Source organism: Parus major, chromosome 1 (assembly GCF_001522545.3).
Source record: "Parus major isolate Abel chromosome 1, Parus_major1.1, whole genome shotgun sequence".
NCBI lineage: Eukaryota > Metazoa > Chordata > Aves > Passeriformes > Paridae > Parus > Parus major.
Genome location: NC_031768.1, coordinates 66961487 through 66976675, shown reverse-complemented (window position 1 = coordinate 66976675; position 15189 = coordinate 66961487). Strand labels below are relative to the sequence as shown.

General features: G+C 36.7%; 1 protein-coding gene across 8 annotated transcripts in view; it reads left to right on the top strand.

Annotated features, from left to right (window-relative positions):
- FRY (FRY microtubule binding protein) overlaps positions 1-15189 on the top strand; it is a 219076-nt gene that overhangs the window by 144032 nt on the left and 59855 nt on the right. For all 8 annotated transcript variants that reach the window (XM_015629518.3, XM_015629509.3, XM_015629499.3 and 5 more), the window contains 11 exons: positions 726-850; positions 1042-1099; positions 3706-3797; positions 4005-4177; positions 5245-5405; positions 6213-6323; positions 7520-7674; positions 9691-9790; positions 10092-10263; positions 11998-12254; positions 12623-12769. In XM_015629518.3, coding sequence (XP_015485004.1) covers positions 726-850; positions 1042-1099; positions 3706-3797; positions 4005-4177; positions 5245-5405; positions 6213-6323; positions 7520-7674; positions 9691-9790; positions 10092-10263; positions 11998-12254; positions 12623-12769 — 1551 coding nt within the window. The remainder of the gene's footprint in view (positions 1-725; positions 851-1041; positions 1100-3705; positions 3798-4004; positions 4178-5244; positions 5406-6212; positions 6324-7519; positions 7675-9690; positions 9791-10091; positions 10264-11997; positions 12255-12622; positions 12770-15189) is intronic.

The window sequence follows — 15189 nt, the reverse complement described above, 5'->3', positions numbered from 1 at the left end:
AAATCCTATCCTCATGAAAGTATTTCAGTTTGGGAATATTTTGGTATATGCAAACTACTAAATACACATAATTAATAACTAAAACATATGTATGATATGATGTGTTGATAAATATTTGGCAAAAACCATGGTATTTCCAATATATTGCTTTTTTTTTTTTTCTCTTTTTTTGCATTTTGGGATACATGCATTCAAAATATAGAAGGTCTGGATATGTGTTTTGAAGCTAACTTTAGTTTGTCGTCCCCTTTCTTTCCTTGTAGAGTAGTCCAAATTGTAAATTTAAAACATTAAACAATAAAGCAGATTTCTGAATGCAAATTGTATTCCTGCTGGATATATGCCTGTCAGAAACAATAATATAAAAAATACACTTTCAAGTAATAGCAACCTGAGAGGAGCAGTAGCTCCACAAATGCAATTACTGTAATATTTTAATGAAGCAAATTAATATGTTAATGAACAAATTAAATAAATTACAATAATCTGAACTAAAGCAAAGAGATTTCCCAGATGTATTTACATGTTAGGCATTATTGAGCTGATTGTCAGGTAGCAGATACCCAGTTAGATTGGTGGATTGATATCCATAATAATAAAATCATTCCAGCATGTTTTTATAATTCGTATTGATTCTCACACAATGTTCGTTTGTTAAAAAAATTGTGCTTACATAATATTGATATCCTGAAAATTTAATTCAGCAATATTTTAATATATTTTAGGCTATTGGAACTCCATCTGTTGGAGTCTTACTAAAGCAGCTAGTTCCTTTGATGAGACTTGAAAGCATAGAAATAACAGAATCACTCGTATTAGGATTTGGAAGAACAAATTCCCTTGTTTTCAGGTACTTCTTCACTTACCATATTCACAGTTATTTGACTCTAATACAAGTGCTTTATTTATGTTATAACTGAAATACATATTGAAATTTTTATTTGCACTTTAGAGCTTTGATTTTATATGTTTGATAAAATATTTATGCTTTTCAAAGGACGTTAGACTTTGTTTACAAGTATTTATGTTTCTTTAATTTAGGGAATTAGTAGAAGAACTCCACCCACTAATGAAAGAAGCCCTAGAAAGAAGACCAGAGGTTAGTTGCAAAAATAAAATCTAATAGTTTTTTTTTTAAACTAAAAATTATATTAAAAGTAGTAATTCTGTCTGTTTGAAATACAAATGTATTCTTTTGCCCTAACTATCAAATTAAGTTCTGTGTGCAACAAGAATTTTATTAATGGCATAATTTAAAATAATTCAATTAAAACCTAGTTCAATTTAAATTCTGTCAGTGATCTGAAATGTACAATATAGAATTTCATTATGAGGAAAACATTTCCCATCCAGTATGGACCCTGATACACTACTTGGATATATTGGAAATTCACATTTAGTATCTGAAAAGAAAAAAAAAAATGCTTTAACACAGCTACAAGCACATTTTATAGCAGTGTTTAGATGTGCTTTTATTTTCAGGGCAGGCAGGGTCACCTATTTCAACTTCATGGAATCACAGAATCAAAGAATGGCTGGAAGGGACCAAAGTGGTCCAAGCTCCCTGCTCAGGCAGGGTCATCCTGGATCACATGGCACAGGACTCATTCTAAGCACCATCAGTTAATTGACAAATTCATCAGTTTTCACCTTCATTATAGTGTTCTCTTTTTTACAAGAGAAGGTAGTGATAGAAGGGCTCCTGACAGATCTTCCAATACACACAGGAGGGAATTCTATGTTCTTAAAAGCCTCTGGTGATAAAATCTGTAGCCTCAGTAAGCAGTTTTGTTGCAGGATGTGTCTATGCAGCTAAACAGAAAAGCAGTGGGGAGAGCTTCACTACTGGACTCAAGTTCTGCTCAGTTTTCCCTCCTTAACTCAGTTTTAGACAATTCCATCTGGCTCCAAGATAGCAATCTGAGTGGCTCATGAACAATTATTAATAATTCTGTGCCTGGTAAACATCCGCAGCCACTTCCATTCTGCATTGCTTCACACCTCAATTCAGTTTTGTGACTTCCATCCCTAAGAAGTCACTGATTTGAAGGTCACTTGTTTTGATACTGGGCAGAAGTGGATTAATATACCTTAGTGCAGCCACTTCTACATTTTGTCTGTGCACCATTTAAGACAACTTAGACTTGAAAAGCCTTTTCTGGAGACATACATATCCAGTGTACCCTCAGGAAAGGAATTGCTAGAATTCAGAGGTTTACTGTATGCAGTAAGAGCAAATTTAGCACATGGAATTCTCAGTAGAGGAATATGAGAACAAGAGACTGCAGTGTTAAGTCCTGTATTTTTCCTGATATGAATAAATGGGACACCTTCCTGCAAGCAGTGCCACCTGGAAACCCAGGAGTGACTGTAGGGGCTGTGTGGCTGTAGAGAACAGAGCAGGCCTCCATGTCAGCAGGCAGGTATCCAACACACCAGAAACAATGTCCTTGAACATATGCTATGACTAGGAAGAGAATTCCCAGCATGGCCAAGAGCTGCAGGGATAAACCAAAATGGACATTACACAAGATCAGCCCTGTGGGCTCTGGCACAGAGCTTGCCAGATCACCTCTGACACTGCTGCAGGAGGCAGCTGTGTCTGGTAAATATTGTATTATAATAAAACTGCTTTTTTCTCTACATATGCTTCCTGGAACCTTAAAGGTGTAACAGGAGAAAAACAGGGCTCTGAATAGAACAATTCAAATAGCATAATTATTTGAATAAAACCTTTGGCTGGGATGCTGCAATTCTGCCAGTTCTGGATCAGAATACCAGCCAAAGCATCGTTTTGTTCTCCCACACATCTACTGCTGGCCATGGACAGAGACAGAGTCCTAGAAGAGATAAGCCTTTGATCTCAGTATTGCTCAGTTTTGAAGAGCAAAATCTGCATTTTCTCTGAGCTTTTCTTGTACCTTCGAGTGCAACAGCTGCATTTTTACCTTCTGATGTTTTTCTTGCTCAGGGGAGATACAGGATAGAAACAGGTCAATTTAGCCTTTCAGCAGAGAGTGGGCCTTGTTGCATTCACATCTTTCCAGGAAAGGCAGAAGACAGAAAGGACAGCTTTCGAGGAGGCAGCGAGATACAATGAGCCAGTTAACACCATGCAGTCCTGTTCTGTGGGAGGAGTACATTACTGTGGGCAAAACCCCTGCAGTCAACTCACCCAACACTGGACTGGAGTGGTGTCTGCTAGGAGCTCACTTGAATGTGAGTGATGGTGTGCTGCAGCATTGCCAAGTTGGCAATGGTTAATCACTAGGATACCTTCCTCAGGTCTGGATATACGTTCTGCTCTGTGAGTGCCTCCAGCACCCAAACTAGATGACACTAAACTAACATGAATATCCCTGTTACCTGAAGATGGCATGGGCTTTTGGTACAGAGACCTTGAATAGTAGTTATTTTTATCCATTATTTCATTATTTCATTTCCACATTTTCAGTAAGTACTAAGGCAGTTGTTAACATTTTTCAAGAATAGTTACAAAGGCAAAAAGTTAGTCATACTCAGTTCTTTGTTGATGTTTAAGAACAATGTTTTAGTGCAATATCCAAAAGTACTGGGGTTCTTCTGTGAAGAAAATTCTTGAACTGGAATTCTTAAATTTCACTACAATACTGGCATTTCTGATGCTGCTAATTTTTAATGTGCACACCTATGCATATAAACACGGTTGTTATTTTAAATTCCAAGAACAAGAAACGTCGAGAACGACGAGATCTGCTGAGGCTGCAGCTGCTGCGAATTTTTGAACTCCTTGCTGATGCTGGTGTTATAAGTGACAGGTAGAACTATCATTCATCATAAATATTGATTTTTTTTATGTGAAACAATTTTCAGTGTTTTCCACACTGAGATTATGTCAGTATGCTCTTTGAAGAATTGTCTGGTCTATCAGACATGGAGAGATTTGCATGCAATTCTGCAGAAAACTGTAGTATAATATATAACTCTGTTATTCTATATTAATGTGCAACTTTCCTTTATGCTAGTACAAATGGAGCCTTAGAAAGAGATACACTAGCCCTTGGAGCCTTGTTCTTAGAGTATGTTGATCTGACTCGCATGCTTTTGGAGGCTGAAAATGATAAAGAAGTCGAAATCCTTAAGGATATGAGAGCACATTTCAGTGCAATGATTGCCAACTTGATTCAGTGTGTTCCAGGTATGGAGCTAAATTATGCATTTAATATAGGTATTGGGAAAGTAATTTTTTGTTTCTTTTTTTTGTCTGTGCTTTTTTCACTGCTTGTGAATTTTCATATGATGAATGTAAAATAGAATGTAGGGGGAGAAAAAGCGTTCAGAGGTCTACTAAGATTGAAATAAAAATACCAATAAAGCTTGATGAAGCTTGTAATAGCCATGTCTAAGAATCACCTCTTTAAAAGCCTAGCAAAGAAATTGTCTGTGACCTCCAGGGAATCCAGATTTCTTTGGCACAAGGCCTTATTTTCCCCCATCTGACTCAATTGCCAGACTTCATAAACTCAGACAGGCCTTGAAAAATACAACTAGGTGCAGACAATGTGCAATATTAAATGCAGTGAAAAACTTGCCCAAGGTGTTGAGACGGTATCCTATGTTGCCTGAGTCCAGTTGTATCACAAAGATTTATTCAGTTGATTCCATGCTTTTTATATATTGCAATATCACTTCAGAAATATAACATAATTACATTAGCAAAAAAGCAAAGAATGCCTCTGCTTTAAAGGCCTCAGTGTAACTACTGGAAGATGAGGTCTGAGGCTTTTTTTTTTCATTTGCTTGGGTAATTCAGCTGTTCAGAATATATACCACATATATATCATAAACAAGGAGCCACCAGGTTTCTTTTATTTATTGTCCTATTACTGTATTAGAGTAAGACACATGTATTGTTTAGGCTCAAATTTGAAGAATTGGAAAAACCAAGTAAATATTTGCCACTAAAGGAATGCAGAAGACAGTGAAAAACCCTGATTTTATAATTAGATTCTTTAAATGCTTTTCTGTAGTCAGATGTACGTGTTTGCATAACTACACATTAATTCAGAACTGAAGGTTATTAGAAATAAGATGCATCTTACTCACTTGGTTAGATTTTTTAAAGGCACTCAAATACTATAGAGTAAGCGTATGTTGAGCACATAAGAACCCCTCCTTTTTTGTAAAAATTTGAAAATCATGTCATCATTGTGTTACATGAATATTAACAAATCACAACAATTTCTATTATTTCTATTCTCTTAGTTCACCACAGGAGATTTCTCTTCCCTCAGCAGAGCTTGAGGCATCACCTGTTCATCTTATTCAGCCAGTGGGCAGGACCTTTCAGTATTATGTTCACACCACTGGACCGCTACAGTGATAGAAATCACCAGATTACAAGATACCAGTATTGTGCTTTAAAGGTACTAAAGGTTCACTGTACAAACCAGTAACAGCAATTTTTCAGTGAAAATACAAGTAGTTGTGGAGTCTGTTTCCTTATATTTAAAAGAAATTTGAATTGGCATACTTGATGCAGACTTGTATGCTCATATGTAAGTGTACAGTGGTATCATAGAATATAGCACTGAAGTTATATGTTTTTTTCTTTGTTGACACTTTTCAAGGCTAATTATTTTAAAAACAGAGTGCAGTTTGAAATTTTGAATTAGCTGTTCATTAATGGGTTAGCAGATTCAGCAAGGAGATCTTAGGCTCTGAAATTAGGTGTAGTTCTGATTCAGTACCTGAGGATACTGAATCGGCACCAAGGTACATCTCAGGAATGCCTCCCACGCTTGCCTAGAGATATACTCAGTAATAATGTGGCAAAACCAGTTGCAATTCCCCTGCATGAGTAAGCTGGGAAAGTAATAGGTTATGTACTTATATAAGCTGCACCACTTGCTGTAAGACAGTTTTAATTTTTGCAGTAACATACTGTTGAAACATCTGAATATATTTTGTTTTTGTAGCTTGATTTGTGAATGCTGGGTAAAATGACAAAATGTATCTTGAAGATAGTACTCCCTCCAAAATGCTTTGAGCATGATCTAGAATCCAATAAAATCTATAGCAAAATAATTATTGAATTCTAGCAGCCAGCTGTTAACATTTTCACCATAGTTCGCTCCAAACAGAAAGTGTCAGTCCTGTTAGCCTGGACTCACATCATTCAGAAAGGCTCATTGTGTTAGTTTCTGTGTAACTGGAGTTCCATGTGTTTCTAGGCCATGTCAGCTGTGCTCTGCTGTGGACCTGTGTTTGATAATGTTGGTCTTTCCCCCGATGGATATCTTTACAAATGGCTTGACAACATTCTGGCTTGTCAAGACTTACGTGTAAGTACTGACCAAAATGCAGCACTGATGGACAATTACTCACTGTGCTGGGTGAGTAAAGAGATTGTAAAGTGGGGGTTTTTTCCTTCTTAAAGAACATGCAATGGATTGTTCTTGCCATTTTCCATTTCTGTGAAGATGGGCTTTGACTTTGTACCTACACAGTCATGGTTCTGTTCATAGCTGGTTGGACTGCCTCTGTGGTTAAGGAGGAGTAGGCTGGTGATTTGTACCAAATGGAGAGAGAGAGACAACAATCTTTCCCTTTTGGTATCTTGCACTTTGTCCTGCTGTTCTCCCTCAAACTCTCATACCAGCACACATAACTCTGCTAAGGAAAGGTAAATAGCAGAATATAAATAAATGCATGTGAAGCAGCTAGAGGATAGGGAATAGTGGAAATGGTAATTGATTAGGGAAAAAAAAATGGTTGAACATTTTAAGGAAGGGATGAATAGCTGCAGAGAAAATCCTTCAGAAATTACATGGGATTTTGGAATGCTGGTAGGGACAGAGCTATAAAGATATGTGCAATTGATATGCAGTCTCTCTACAAGCAGTCACCTACACTTGGTGACAGAATATTAATAGGCATTAGTGTTTGGTGTACCAACACTATCCTGTACTGAAAGAACATGAAGTCCAAGCCTTAGCTGTGATGTTTTTGTAGCAGTGGTGGTAGCAGGACTAAGCGATTCATGGTCTGCAGGGAGAGTCGTTAGATTGCTTGATGTTGCTGGATTAAACATACAAGTTTTCAGTCTTGTAAAAGGTATTTTTCTTCGTGTGCCTTGCTTCTGTGTTAGTCAAAAGAAGGATAAACATGAAAGTTTGTCATTCTGTGAAATTCACATGAAGTCAGTTAAGTGATATAAAATGAAGTTGCCCAAGAACTCCTATCAAGAATCTTAGATTTTCCAAAAATTCTGCTTTTTTTCTTTTTGTTGTTGTGCCTAATTTTGGAAAATTTATTTCATTTATGTACTCTATGTACATACCATTTTTTCAAGTGGTGAGTATTGAAACCTGAGTCACATTCCAACTCTGCTATCCCTAAAATAAATGTATTACCAACGTTTTGATTTCTTTTTACATACTTGAATTTGCCATTTTTACCCTGTTTGCCTATGTCACTCTGAGAATTTTAGAGAATGAACATATCTGACCCCATCAATCATGTTTTGACATCTTCTCAGGTTCACCAGCTTGGCTGTGAAGTTGTAGTCCTGTTGCTAGAACTGAATCCTGATCAAATCAATCTCTTCAACTGGGCTATAGATCGATGTTACACAGGATCATACCAGCTTGCCTCTGGGTGTTTCAAAGCCATTGCAACTGTGTGTGGAAGCAGGTATTAATTAGTTTTTTAATCTACACTTTCAAATGTGAAGAAAACTGAAGGTTCAGTTCACTGTGTTGTTAGGAGTTGTTGGTCACACTCATGTCTTCTCAAACAGTTCTTGCGACTGTATCGATTGATTTTTATGATTCTGAAAACAAAGTGATGTGCTTGGTAGAAGATATTCTTAGTATAGGTATATTTGAAATATGGGGAATTTCGATGCTATTTTGCTCAGAAAGATACAAAAAAAGTTACAACAGTTTTATTTGAATGTAGGTCATAAATCTGGTTTCAAAAGATTTGGCATGTTTTTTAATTTAATTTATAAAAGGAAAAATGTTTTAAATATCAATAGCTGGAAAGTCATTATTTTGACATGTTATTATCTTGAAAGTCATGTTCTTCTTCTAAACTGGCTTTCATTTGACTTGTTTAGTTCCTTTCCTGACAACTGGTATCTTCATTACTGCTAATGCTGAGCAAGCACAAGCTTCATGAAGACATGAATAAAAATATTGCTTTTGTGTCAGGCCTTCATAAAACTCTATCTCTTTTATTATTTTCAAAGACAAAATTTATAGAGAAATTAAATAATGCAGTATTTTTCATCTTATTAAAATAAATGTGAACATTTACTCTTCACAGAAATAATTTGGCAAGATATCTGATCAGCATAGAGGAATACTCAATGGAGAAATAATTGGGATTTGGAAAATCAAAATAACTCATGTATTTTATAGTTTTCCTGCAAAGCTGTTTTGTTCTCACAGGAACAACTAGAATAGAGACTGTGTTATATGAAGATTTTTAAAATATGAATGGAATTTTGTGTTTCCAAATTCAGTTATGTTAACAGGGTTTTTATTTTTATGAACACAGAAACACAGTGGTTTCAGCCAGTTTTTTCCTCAAATTGTGTTACCTGTGCCACTGTGACCTAAAAATTATCTTTTCCATTCTTACAGTAAAAATCAAGAGTATTATCTTCATGATTTTTTTTTTGAGGGGAAAGTCCTCTTTCTAGCAAGCTGGGAATTTTTATTAATGTTTGAAAGCTGTTAATAGTTTTTCCTCTGTCATCAAGATGTATCAGGAGACCACTGCTTAAATTACCTGTAAAACGAGCAGCAATTGATGAAGTCCATCCAACTTTCTACAAAGAAGCCACTTCCCTTAATTTCTTTTCTTTTTTTTGTATTTATTTTTTCAACAGGAAGGGCAAATAGCCAGTTACAGAGCTTGGCTTGCAGCTAGTATGTGGAATTATCCATGCCACTCATGTGTCTGCCATGTTAAAAAGTCCAAATAGGCATCCAGGAGCACTGTAGCTGACCTCTAGGGTGGTAAATTGATGGTTCACAATTCAATCAGTACATTTGTAAACCAGCATGAGAAAACAGAAACCTATTTAGTGCAAGTCCAAATATTACAATGTGGGATTTACTCCTCTAACAATATTCTCATTAACTCTTTGATATGTTTAACCTCTGCAATTGATGCTGACATTACAGATAGCAGACTTTTTGAAGAAGTTTTTCATGTTTACTCTTTGAAAACAATTTTCATAGAATTGTCTAATACCACAGAACAGAGATAGTGTATTTTGTCCAAAGGGATTGTTTTGATTGCAGCTTGGCTTAAGAAATTCTTTATCCCTGGAAATTTTCATGCTCCCCATTTGCTTTCATGGGTGTCAGCCTGTCCTGTAAATAGTTTATGCTATAAATTAAAATGAATTGACAGTCATAGACACAGGTATTGCATTTCTCATTGTGGATAGCTCAGTGCATTCCTAACCATGAGTCTAAGATAATTATAAATAATCCTTTCTTTCTTCTCATTCACCAGATGGTCCTTTGATGATGCAGTGTGTATTCATAAGAGCTCCCTTTCCCGTATTCTGATGGTAGAAGAGAAAAAAAGAAAGATGACATTCTCTTTAGACTGTATTACAGAGAAAATCAGAGTGAATATAATCTGCATTTCTCACCAGCATTCACAAAAATGTTCTGTTTATTCTTCTAGGAACTATCCTTTTGATATCGTGACGCTTTTAAATTTGGTGCTGTTCAAGGCATCTGACACCAACAGAGAGATTTATGAAATTTCCATGCAACTTATGCAGGCATGTATCAGCTACTTATTTTTCCCTCCTATCCTTGGAGACTCTTTTGGTGAACTTCTTATAAAGTACTGTTATTTGCACGTGAGTTTTGTTTTGAAAATAGACAATTCGTTTTGTCTTGGCTATAAAAACTTACACTAATATTTATATAAAAATGAATGTTACAGTGTCTTTCATATTCGGAGTATATACTCTGAAACATACAGAGCATTCTCTGATAGCTAAACTTCAAATGCTGCTATTTCCTGATTTAATGAGTTTTTATGGTCTCATTCCTTTTTTTCTCTTTTGTCTTTTATAGATCCTTGAATCAAAGCTTTTTGTTTATTCAAAAAAGGTAGCTGAGCAAAGACCAGGCAGTATCTTGTATGGGACACATGGTCCATTGCCACCTCTTTACAGTGTCTCACTTGCCCTTCTTTCATATGAACTAGCAAGGATGTATCCTGAACTTACCCTTCCACTTTTTTCAGGTACTTATATTTATTTGACTTTCTATCTCCTTTACGTTTTAGTGCAAATGCTGGACAGCTACCATTTTGAACCATTTTGAAGTTCTGTTTATAAATTTAGCTTGACCTGTTCTTATTCTGGTTCAGGTCAAATCAGATTTGGAATCCAATATGTATTTCCTAGAGGTACTCACACAAGGTACAGAATTCTTCCTCCTTGGGGATTCTGTGCCACTTTTGTGATCTTAGGGTAACTTTGAAATTACAAGTGCCCTGAATGAGTTAAAATGACATTGGCAAACTCTCCTATGATGGGTTCTTATGTGATTCTTCTTACGCATGGATTTACATAGACCATACTTGTGAGGATATATTTCTTCATTTTATGTAAATGTGACTTGAACTTTGGGCAGATGGATTGCCTGTGTCCAGTTCTACCCATGATTCAAATCACTCTGACTGATCTCTACCTTCTGTTATTTGCCACATCTGCATGTCTAACCTTTTTTAATTTTATCAGAAATACATATTTTCAGGATTACTGAGAAAAATGTTAAAGAATGAGACCTGCAGGAGCACAATTCAGAATATGCCCACTGTGAGGCCATTCCTGGGAGCAGTGGTGTTTTGAGACCTATCTTTAATCAATCTTATGTGTTGCTCTAGTTTTTAAATAACAGAATGCGAATGTCTGTAATCGTGGGAATTTTTACTGGCTCTTAAAATCCCTTTCTGTTGTTTTTACTCAGTCTGTAGGGGCTGGAGGGAGGGTAATGGAACAATACATCACCCTTACATTTCTCAGTGCCCAAGATACCATGAGTTATAAATAACTGGTGTAGGGAAATTCTGATGGCTCATTTGTCATTAAGCTAATGCTGTTCACTGTCTCTGTTATTGTCTACTCATGTTGCTGTAACAACTGTATAATTTAAAAAATCTCAGATATACAGGATATTACAGTCCAAGTGAGACACCCTTTCTGTACATCTAGAATCATAAGGAGGACAGAACAGTGTGTGTCTTCATGATTTTTAAAACCAGGCAGTGAGTGAAAAAAGGAAATGCTTGCTCTACTGATTTTACTGAAGAATTCTGGCAAAGAGAGATAATGTGGTTCACTTTGGCAGGAAGCTGTGTTTCTTATCCCAGATTTTCCAAATCCCTTTTCTTTACAGTGCCAGTTCGTTTTTTTGAAAGCTATCTAAAGTGCTGTATACAAGCATTCCTGAACTGACAGCCAGCTATGAATTTTATAGTCATTCCCACAGGAAGTAGGATCCCAATATATGCAAGATGTTTTTTGTAAACTCAGTATAATAAATGCCTTATTATTTAAAGTATAGCTTAGAAACCTGGAGGCAAGTGAGGCATTTGTAATCTGCAGAACACTTTTGTATATTCTCCAGAAGCTCTTGGAATTCTGGAGTAACCACCAGTAACTGAATTATCCTTTTTCCTCTTTATTGACATCCACCTCACTAAATACATAACATGGCACAGTAACAAGTACTGTTTCTAAGCCCAGACTGAGTTAGTTATTTTAGACACAAACCATGAAAATTGCTTGCTATTATTGAACATTAATTCCATGTCTCTCTTCAGGAATCTCAAGAACATGTTTTATATGCTTATGGTGTGCTAGGTAAAAATCATCAAGCAGTCTAACAAACATCAGAAATGTGACTTAAGCAGTGTATTTAGGGTTTCCATCATAAATAAATATGTTGTCCTTATCAACTCTTACTGTTTTAGAGGTAAGCCAGCGATTTCCAACAACACATCCAAATGGAAGACAGATCATGCTTACCTATCTGCTACCATGGCTTCATAATATTGAACTTGTAGACAACAGACTGCTCCTCCCTGGCTCAAGCCCTACCACTCCAGAAGATGAACTAAAGGACAAGGATGGGGAAATAGCAGTCACAAGTGGACTAAAAGGCAATGGCTGGGGCTCACCTGAGGCCACCTCCCTGGTTCTTAATAATCTCATGTATATGACAGCCAAGGTAAAAAAAAAATCTAACAAAGAAACTAACTTGTAAAACTTTTGTTTCTTCCTGCCAGTACAGTCTGTACAGAGCAGTCTGTACCAATCAAGGAAAACTTGCTTAATTTTAGGACTACTTTTTGAATTTGCAGTCCTCAAGACTTTTATTTTCTCTTATGATTTAAGTCCTTCTGTGGATCAGAACCTAAATAGTTTTAAATGGAGTTTACATCTTGAAATATATCAAGCAGCTTTTTAAAATACTATTTTGTAACTTTTTACAGCATTTCACTGTGGTGTTTTTACGTGAGAAAATGTTCTAAAAGAACATGCTTTAGTTTGGAAGTCTGCATATTTCAAGGAATGTATGCCTATGATTCTTTGCAGTATGGAGATGAAATTCCTGGACCAGAGATGGAAAATGTCTGGAATGCTTTGGCCAACAATGAAAAATGGAGTAACAACCTTAGGATAACATTGCAGTTCCTCATTAGTTTGTGTGGTGTTAGCAGCGATACCATCCTTTTACCCTATGTAAGTCTATGCACTTTATTTACTTATGATTACAGGTTGTAGTGAATAAAACAGCTATTTCCTGCAGAAAATTAATTTTTGTATCAAAACCAAGAAATACCAATATACTCCCTAACACACTGTACAAAATTAAATGGCAGGAATGAAAGTGCCAGGAAACTGAAATTTAAAAAAAGAAATTGAGTAGTTCAAATCTCAGCCTTCATGTGCAGTACACACCCCATTGCAAGTGAGAGATGGGTTTCTTTCAAGCAGAGAGAAACTTTGCATGTCTGTATGTGGGGACAATAACAGAGACTGGCCATAAATTTCCAGAAAATGCTACATCCTTTTCTTTAGCAGACTAGAGCTTTTTGTGGGACATCTCAAGAGAGAGAAGATAGTTAACCTTTATAAGCTTCTTACCATATCAACTTCTGCCTCTGCTTTACTGTCATAAATTACCTAACAGTTGCTGCAATGCGCAATTCAAACTGTGCTGGATATTGTTATTATTCAACTTAAAATAAAATCAAGGCTGTCTGAGAAAACCAGGCTTCTTCCATTCCCATGATCCTTATTTCTCAGTTGCTGAGTGAAACAGAATCTAAATTTAGTGAATTTTCCAGCCCAATTGTAATATGTTGTTTTATTAGTTAGCCTCTTTCCATTTCTTTCCCTGAAATAAATATGAAATTACTATTAATGTGGTGAAATTTATCTAAAAAGCCTCATAAATATACATCATTTATAGTTGCTGAAATAATAGTTTTCCCAAAGTTTTTATGATGACTGCTATGCATGTTAGAATACAGAAAATAAAGAAGCCCATAAAAATCTTCAAAATGTTGTTGTTGTACCATAGGCATCCTGTTTGTTTCCTTTCATTTGTTGGGTCTATATTCTCAAGTCAATGTATATATATATATATGCCTGGCTAGTCAAAAGTAGAAAAATTTGAAAGTGGAATTTGTATAAGAACAAACTCAAGGTTTATATGAAAGGAAGATAAAGGTGTTCATCTGAAATAAGATCTTTCCCTCAGTTGTTACAGTGGCTCTCCATTCAGTGTTGACCATGCTTTGAGCAGGAGGTTAGATGGGAGACTTCCCAGCTTCTTTCCAACCTGCCTCATCCTCCAACCTGTGAGAGATTTGGGATTAGGCCCAAAGGTGGTCTCCATCTGTGTTGGCAGAGAACAAGTGGAAATCACCTGTTAGAGATAAAACAGAAAATGAGGGCTGTTACCCTCATTTCTGGCAGTTTACAAAAGGAACAGGGGCAGTTTTCTGAGAGGAAGGAGTAGTCCTGTGCTGAGTATATGTCTGACTCCTAATGTAGTCTGACTGGAAAAGCCCAGTAGCCCTGTCACCTCTTGCCCAGGAGCCACTCACATACCTTATCCCCAATCCAGATACTTGCCAAGCCAAAGCTTTCAGCACCTCCTTTTTCCGTAACTGTTGCCATCCCACAACTCTGAGCAGCCTTTCCTCAAAACCCCTCCACCCACGCTTCTTTATTCAAATTCTCTTTTTTGCCTCAAAGTCTTGGTTTTCACAGTCCTGTCCTCCTCCAGGACAGTACAGTCCTCTTACTTCAGGAAGAGAGCTATCTGTTCTGACATCTCCAGCTTCATCTGCTCAGCATCCCCTGGTTTGCCTGTGGGGCTTTCCTGGGCTTCTCATGGCTGGTGGCAGCAGCAGCTGACAAGGTTCCCGTGTTCTCTACCACCCAGTTAGTCTGTGTTTTGTAATCTTGAGTTAAAAGTCTGATTCTCAGATTTTGCAGAATCTGAAAAAGTTTTTTAGCTTCCGTGGGAAGCCTGACTGTGCTTATGAGTCATTCCTTCACTGATAGCTTTGTCTGGAGAGGAAAATACACTGGTCTTATCACATGCATCTGCTCAGTGTTTTGCTAATGCCCTGGAGTTCATAGATAAGAAATCCTGCCTAACTCTGTTAACTACTACACAAGACTGCTGATATTATAAACATGTCTTCCATTATCATGTAGATAATAGATACACGTTAGCAAATAAAGATCATTTGGACAGTTTATCAACAGTGTTCCAGGTCACCTGGGTTTAAAAGACCACAGAGCTGCAGGCTTGCCAGTTTACCCATCTCCTTTAGGAGCCCCCTGTGCCCCAAGGCAGTCACCAGCTGCTTTGTGCCTTTGGCCATCTGTTCTCCCTGTGTGGGTGCAAGCCAAAAGCGTGCCTGACTCACATTTTTTAAATTTTTTTTATCATCTAAATTAATTGCTTTGTCTCTCAAGTTTCCTTTAAGCATTTTTTCCCAGTGCCCCAGTACAAATTGCTGAGCTGTCCATTCTTTCACATAATGTACTGAAAGATTTCTTAGAGTATTTACAGTTCAGAAACCTCTTCAGCAGAGACTCGGTGTTGGGAATGTGACCCCTTCAGCGGTGAGAGAAGCTGA